The 8,108-nt window shown below is 36.8% G+C and overlaps 1 protein-coding gene across 1 annotated transcript; it reads right to left on the bottom strand.

Moving 5' to 3' along the window:
* Nucleotides 1-843: 843 nt before the first annotated feature.
* LOC122144464 lies at nucleotides 844-7,430 on the bottom strand (the record flags this gene model as incomplete). The annotated part of the gene is made up of 3 exons (XM_042755372.1): nucleotides 844-932; nucleotides 6,698-7,006; nucleotides 7,110-7,430. Coding segments are annotated over 3 exons (719 nt in total), but the record flags the coding sequence as incomplete, so codon positions are not given.
* Between the last annotated feature and the right edge of the window lie 678 nt (nucleotides 7,431-8,108).

Raw genomic sequence — 8,108 nt, 5'->3', positions numbered from 1 at the left:
AATTGCTTGCTCTTCTCTTAGATCCAGTTATTTTAAAGGTATTTGATTAGATTAAGAGAATTTATTCATGCAATGCTCAGATTCCAAGAGTATTTACAATAGGTTTTTGTGTTGCAGGACTAGAATGACTATTGTTACTATCTTTTTATTCTGGTGAACTGCCCAGTGCTCTTTTGTGTATATAGTGTATTAAATATCATTTGTGGTTTTTGTTTTCCTCTTATTTTAGTGGTCCTCTTCTCCCTCCTCCAGGGGTGTGACTGGCTGTGGTGAGGAGGTGGGGACTCTTCTGTGGTTTCTGGTGATTCGGTATTTTCTACTCGAGGGAGGCTGTGACTGCTGTGCTGTATTAGTGGCTGTATATTTTCACACCTATAGTGGTGCCCTGTTGGAGCCCTGTGGCTTGTCCTGAATGTTTTATTTTCTTTTCCTTGAAAAGACCCTTTCGGTCTTAGGGTTCTAGATTTTTATTCATTTATGTGAAAGTTGTTATCTGTAAATTTGTAATAAAACTGCTTGTCCTGGCTATAAGGCTTTCACTACAGATTGTGGCCAGTTGCCAGGCCCTCCCCTAGTTTGGTTGGTTACAATTAGCAAAGAGCTATCGGAGAGAGACTCTTCATAACTGTGTAATGCCTGTAGTTACTGCTGCTGTGTTTTTTAGTTGTATGGGATACTGAGCGTTGGGGACTGGTGGCGTGGTTTGAGTTTGATGTGTAGGTATGAATGGTGGTTTAGATTCAACATACTTTTAGAATACCACGATCATATATTGGTGGATTAACTTACACAAGATAACTCAGCATTATCTATCCTTATATTAGCAGATCTATCGGAGACTCTTCATAACTGATTAATACCTGTAGTTTCTGCTGTGCTTGTAGTTGAGGGATCCTGAGAGTTTGGGACTGGTGTCGTGGTTTGAGCTTGATCTGTAGAGAATGAATGTTAGTTCAGATTCATCATACTGTAGAACAGGGCTTCTCTGAGAAATCATGTTCTATACCATGTTTTCTGAACTGTAAGTCGTGTTTTTTTCATCTGAAATATGCTACCATTTATTTCCAAACATGTACTAACGTCAAAAAAGCAAAACACAGACACTTGAAATTATGCACTTCGAGGTTTCTAGATATATTTCCCATGTCTGTGTGACAGCAGTCATTCAAAGTGACACATTTTAATAAGTTTGTATCGCATTTTAAGACTTTATGGAGGAAGCATTTTGTTTCTTTTCTTTATTTTACAAAAAGTAGGAGGTTTTGCTGTTATTCTGCAGGAACACAAATAAAAATAGGCTCTTCATCATTTGAATGAAGCCTGATGGAGTATTTTGTTTCTGCTGATCACACATATCTATATCTAGCACAATTTCGTTTCTAGCACAATATAGTTTCTAGCAATGCTAACATGTTTAATATGTAGCTGTGACCAGCCAGAAGTGGAAAGTCCAGGGCCAAAAAATAAAATGCCCTGCTTTATAGGTTTATTCCAGTCATGAGTCTCCAGCTGATTTCACTAATTAGGCTCTTCCTCCTGACTGAAAAAAACAGACCTGGGACAGAATCATTCCTTTCAAGTCTCAAGTCCTCAAAGAGTTAAAGTTAATGAGATAATTAAGTGACTAATTAAAGGGGTCATATGATGCAATTTCAGGTTTTCCTTTCTCTTTGGAGTGTTACAAGCTCTTGGTGCATAAAGAAGATCTGTGAAGTTGCAAAGACTAAAGTCTCCAATTCAAAGAGATATTCTCTTTATGTGCTAAGGGTCCAACCATCCTCCCTCCCCTGGGAAATGGCTCGCTTCCTCTAACACACCCCCACTTCTCTACCGCCACTATGTGGGAAGATTTGCCATCATGACTGACAAATGTTCACTGATAAGAAAGAAGGCATAGCGCTTATTTCTCCCTGTTACCAAGCTACCGTGAAGTGGAGTCTGGCTGTGTGTGTTTACGTTGAAGTGAAAAACTTTATTTAGTCTTCCCAAAAGAGGACACAACTAGAAATCAGTGGTTAAGATGTATTTCAACACTGTTCCAGAACAGCTTAACCCAAATATTCATATGTCCAAAATACATTTTATGGAGGATGAGGACTGTTTCCTGAACCAGTAGCCTACAAAGCCGCCTGTGGCACAATGGCTGTTTCTATAAAGTTGGGCAGTTCAAACTTTGCAAGGACAGTCTGCGGCCTCACGGCTCACAGCCCGTAAGGTGCGTTTTTAAATTTAAACAATTTGCTGTCGATAGTTCAAATGCGAGTTTTTGAGCAGTGAAGTAGTGCTTGTTGTTTCTCCCATCAAAAATGCAGACATGATTTTTATGTCTCACATAGCATGATAATACAGCATAATGCATAAAAAGACAGTATAAGACATTATAATCAGTAATTATGTTCCCACTGGATGAGACAAATCCCTCGTTTGTAATGGGTTTTATTGGTTTTGTCTTGTCTAGTGATGTCCGGATCGTGAATGGATCTTTCAATTTAACTGAATCTTCTTAGTGAACCGCTTGAACCAGTTCACCAAATCGAACTGAATTGTTTGAAACGGTTCGCTTCTCCAGTAAGCACTAATCCACAAATAATTTAAATTATTTGGTTTATAAACGTGCCTTACACTCCCCCTGACGTGAAATAAACCAATATCCCGAGTTATTCAGTGACTCCTAACAGTACATTGACTGAACTGCTAAACGAGAAGTGATGATGGGATGTGCACAAGCAGAGCAGCTGGACTGAGTCTCGTGCTGCTGGCCTGGGAGACGCATCACAGTATGGTGAGGGGCGTAACATTTACGCAAATAACCAGCCACCACCCGATCTAAATATTCCCCTCACAGTTAAATAGTAATGACTTTATGAATTTCTTCACTGATAAAATAGATAACATCAGAAATACACAACAACAAATGTAGATTCTACAGCCTCTAATACTTTAGTTTTATCCATCGCACTCCAAAGATAAACTGCAGTGCTTTTTACAACTATAGGACAGGAAGAGCTAAATAAACTTATCACTGCATCTAAAACCAACAACATGTTTATTAGATCCTGTACCCACTAAATTACTGAAAGAGTTGTTACCTGTAGCAGAAAAAACGCTTCTCAATATTATTAACTCGTCGTTATCTTTAAGTCACGCCCAAAACCATTCAAGCTGGTGGTTATTAAGCCTCTTATTAGAAACCACAACTAGATCCTAGTGAACTGGCAAATTACAGACCCATTTCAAATCTTCCATTTATGTCTAAAAATTTTAGAAAAAGTTGTGTCTGCTCAATTTTGCACCTACCTGCAAAAAAATGATCTCTATGAAGAATTTCAGTCGGGTTTCAGGCCCCATCATAGCACAGAAACTGCACTTGTTAAAATTACAAATGACTTGCTTCTTGCATCTTGCATCAGACCAAGGCTGCATCTCATTGCTAGTTTTACTTGATCTTAGTGCTGCGTTCGGCACCATAGATCACTTTACATACTCATAGATAGATTACAAACTATATACAGGTATCCAAGGGCAGGCTTTAAGATGGTTTAGATCCTACCTGTCCAATCGCTACCACTTTGTTTTTATCTAAATGGGAGTCATCTCATTTTATCTCCAGTAAAATATGGAGTGCCACAAGGATCTGTCCTAGGTCCTCTGCTATTTTCAATATACATGTTGCCCCTTGGTAATATCATTAGGAAAATACGGGATTAGTTTCCACTGTTATGCTGATGATACTCAACTATATATCTCAACAAGACCAGGTGAAACTTCAAATTATCTAAGGCTAACAGAGTGTGTTAAAATGTAAAAAGATTGGGTATGACCAATAATTTTCTCCTATTAAATTCAGATAAGACAGAGATATTACTTATTGGACCCAGAAAGCATTACAGAATCTCGTGTAGATTACAATTTGCAATTAGACGGATGTGACTGTTACTTCCTCTACAGTCAAAAATCTGGGTGTTATATTAGACAGTAGCTTGTCTTTTGAAAATCATATTTCCCATGTTACAAAAAACAGCATTCTTCCATCTTAGAAACATTGCCAAGCTCACGAAACATGTTACCTGTTCCTGAAGCAGAAAAGCTAGTTCATGCATTCATGACCTCTAGACTGGACTATTGTAATGCACTGCTAGGTGGTTGTCCTGCATCCTCAATAAACAAGCTACAGGTAGTCCAAAATGCAGCTGGCTAGAGTCCTTACCAGGTCAAGAAAATATGATCATATTACCCCAATGCACCACAGTCTCTGCACTGGCTACCTATTAAGTTCCGTATCAGTTACAAAATATTATTACTTACTAATAAGGCCCTTAATGGCTTAGCTCCTGCGTGCCTAACTAGTAGTCTTCTACCACGCTGCCACAGCCCATCATGCTCCCTAAGGTCACAAAACGCTGGACTTTTGATGAGTACCTAGGATAGCAAAAGAATCCACTAAAGGAGGTGGTGAGAGCTTTTTCACCATTTGGCTCCCAAACTCTGGAATAGCCTTCCTGATAATGTTCGGGGGTTCAGACACACTCTCTCTGTTTAAATCTAGATTAAAAAACACACCTTTTGGCCAAGCATTCAAATAATGCATCTCATAATTTTTGGACTGCAGTTATATCTGATCAAATGCGATTATTATTCTTTTCAATGGATTTACATTAATAACTTAATTTACTTAATAGTGTTAATCGTCTGTTTGTTTACGTATTTTATTGATTTTTCTGAAATACTTCGTCAGATACACACACATAAACTGACAGTCACCACTGATAAGCTACTACTAAATATTGTAGAAACTTAATTTTCGTGGATTTGCTTTGCAATGATTTTGTATCGTAAAAGTAGCTTATACAAATAAACTTAGATTGAATTGAATTGAATAGTTGGTTAATCCACAGCACACCGCTTTCTTTCAGAGAGATGAGCTTTTGTAAAAATATATCGCGGTTTCAGAAGTAGGGGCATAGAGGAAAAGTAGCCATGCAATATGTGGGAAAATAATGTGCGCTTTTTAAACCTTAAACTGTGTACAACACATTTCATTGCACCAAATACACAAAATATAATGTTCTTTTTAGCAGCATCATATAACCCCTTTAAATGATGATTGAGCATTAGTGATGGCAGCTGCTGAACACAGAATCTGCATTAGAAGTGTCTAACTATATGAAATGATATTATATACATTTATAATATACATTTTCTGCCCCATATCTTGAAGTATGTGATAATTCTAAATGCATTTTAACTGACTGATTCATGCAGTGAAAGAACGCACTCTAAATGTACACGCGCACTAGTCTAACCTGCCAGACTTCATCACCTATTGTATGCGTGCACTCTGTAGGTTTTTTGTTTGCTTTTTGCGATATACTGGATAATATCAAATCGCACATAGGCTAGTTAAAACAACAGTTTGAAGTTTAATCATCACATTCAGCCATATCGCAATTCTGGTCTTTCCGTCCCCAAATTTAGGACTTTCCTGTATATTTTAAGACTTTTTAAGGCTTTAAATTTGATACAACTAAATTTTAGACTTTTTAAGACCCGTGGAAACCCTGTACAAAAATGATTAAAAAAAAAATCACATTAAACAAATGCCCCCTTGATGCGTTAATATTGAAAAAATAAAGAACTGTATCACTTCAAGCTTTTAGACATGAACACTTATCATACAATCCTCAACAGTGGTGTCAATAATTAATTCATGCTTCAGTGTATGATGGGAGTTTGTACTATGGTGTATCCCAGCATGCATTGCAGCACGAAGCATTTTATTGATAGTCACCATTGTTGAGATTCTTATGCTGGTTCTAGATGTCTGTGTGTGTCTAAGTTATACAGGAGATCAGTTTTTATGCATTGACTAGATTTAAAAATTCACTCTCTTTAACTATTAGCGCAACACTTTGTTTGTAAGCTGTAGTTTCACAGAGTTGGTAAATCAAAACCTAATCATATGAAAGAAAGAAAAACAAACAAATAAAAAGTTACTTTGCGTGTATTCATGACAGCTCATGATGATTAATTCATCAGTTTAAACAGCTAATAGCTGCTCACTGCGTCACAACAGCACACACAGTGTTACTGAGCGACATCGAACACAAGAAGTCACGTGTTAGGAGCCCAACTAAAGCAAACACTGATCTCCATGATGGTGCCATCATTTTAACCTATAAAACATCAACATCTGATCCTCTGTAATTCTCAATAACAACAGGTGTTCATCACTAATGCACAATCATCATTTAATTAGTCACTTAATTATCTCATTAACTTGAACTCTTTGAGGACTTGAGGAATGACTTGGTCCCAGCTCTGTTTTTTTAGTCAGGAGGAAGAACTTATTAGTGAAATCACCTGAGCTCATGACTGTAATAAACATACAGCAGGACTTTTACTTTCTAATTTTTTTGTTCTGTAAAATACAGAATAGTGCAAATAAGTGGACCGTTTGCACCAATGAAACAATCATATTATGTTCAACATGCACAGCCACATTCACTTAGCCTTAAACACTGTTTTAATTATGAGGATCCTTGAAAAAATGTGGTTTTCCAGAAAGTGTGAAAAGCCCTGCCGTAGAATATGACAATCACATTTTAACTTCAATAATTAACTGCTTCAATAATACTAAGTCCTTAATATTACTGACATTATGAGGATCTGAAACTGATTAATGAGCTTGTTTTCTCACATGAACTCTTGACAGTGTATGTGACTGAGGCCTTGACTCGATCATTCTGAGTAACTTCACATCTCCGCTCTCTGTTGTGATCTTCATTCAGGAGTGTTATATTCAGAGTGATGATACAGTGATCTGATGAGGGTGATATCTGATATCTGGAGTCTGATCTCGTCAGTTTAACACCAGCCTGATTCACCCAGAACAGCTCAATTCTCTCAGAACGGATCAAATCATCACAAGAGACTCGAGGAAATGAATACAGCTGACAGGAGAGAGTCACAGAGAGATCTGCACTGATCTCAGTCTGAGAGGATGAGACTGAAACACACAATAACACACACATCATACACTCTTCAGTCATCATGAGAGTTTAAATTAAGAATTTGCCCTTTTTAAACTGATCACATAAACGTTAAATTACCATGAAGAACATGCAGAAAAACACGAGCATCAGTTCCTTGTTGTTTGTGATTTAAGTATTGTCTGCAGGTGTAAAATCCATAATCTTCTTTTGAGATGTTGTTGATGTTCAGAGAGCAGTCAGACCCCAGACTCAGTCTCTCATGACTCTCTGTGTCCTTCTTCTTTATCCCTAAACCAATCAGTTCAACTGCTGCTGAATCTCTGAATCTGTCATAAAACCATGTAGTTGATTTGCAGCCATGAAGAGCATTATTACAGGGCAGACGGAAATTTTCACCAGAACTGATGAACAGATGAGTCTCATCCTCTCCACTGATACCTAAAACACAAGAACATTTGAATAATAATTATGTTATATATTAATAAATGAAACATAAAACATACGAGCACTGTAAAAAAAAAAAATGTAAATGACTGGCAGCTACGACTTCCAAACAAAAACCGTAAAATTAAAGTAAAATATCTTAATTTAAATGAAGTGCAAAAAACAATAATTTTACAGAAGTTTTCATTAAAGGTTTTACAGAAAAAAAGTTATTTTACAAATTTTCCCTTGTTTCAATTATCATATATTAAGGTTTTTGTTTCAGGGTTTCTACAGACATGAACAAGTTCAATTTATGACTTTTTGAGACCTTTTTAATACAACCTTATATGAAATTTAAGACCTAAACCTGTAATGGAAATACACATTTTATTACATACATATATGTAATATTTAATGTGTTTAAATTAAAAATAAAACAAAATATCATTGCTGTAATAAATGATATTTATTACTATGATGTACAGTGAACTTTTAATGTCAGCAGACAATATTCCATACAAAATATCCTTGCAAAATAACTGCATCACTGAGGTTTTTGGTAGAGAAAACGTCTCAGGTTACGAATGTACCCATGGTTCCCTGAGTAGGGAATGAGACACTGCGTCCTCTAGGGGTTGCTATGGGGAACACCTCGCCGTGACCTCGCGGTCTGAAGCATACAATGAAAAA

Source organism: Cyprinus carpio, unplaced genomic scaffold (assembly GCF_018340385.1).
Source record: "Cyprinus carpio isolate SPL01 unplaced genomic scaffold, ASM1834038v1 S000006685, whole genome shotgun sequence".
NCBI lineage: Eukaryota > Metazoa > Chordata > Actinopteri > Cypriniformes > Cyprinidae > Cyprinus > Cyprinus carpio.
Note: the sequence above shows the minus strand (reverse complement) of the source record. Positions and strands in the feature narration are given on the sequence as shown.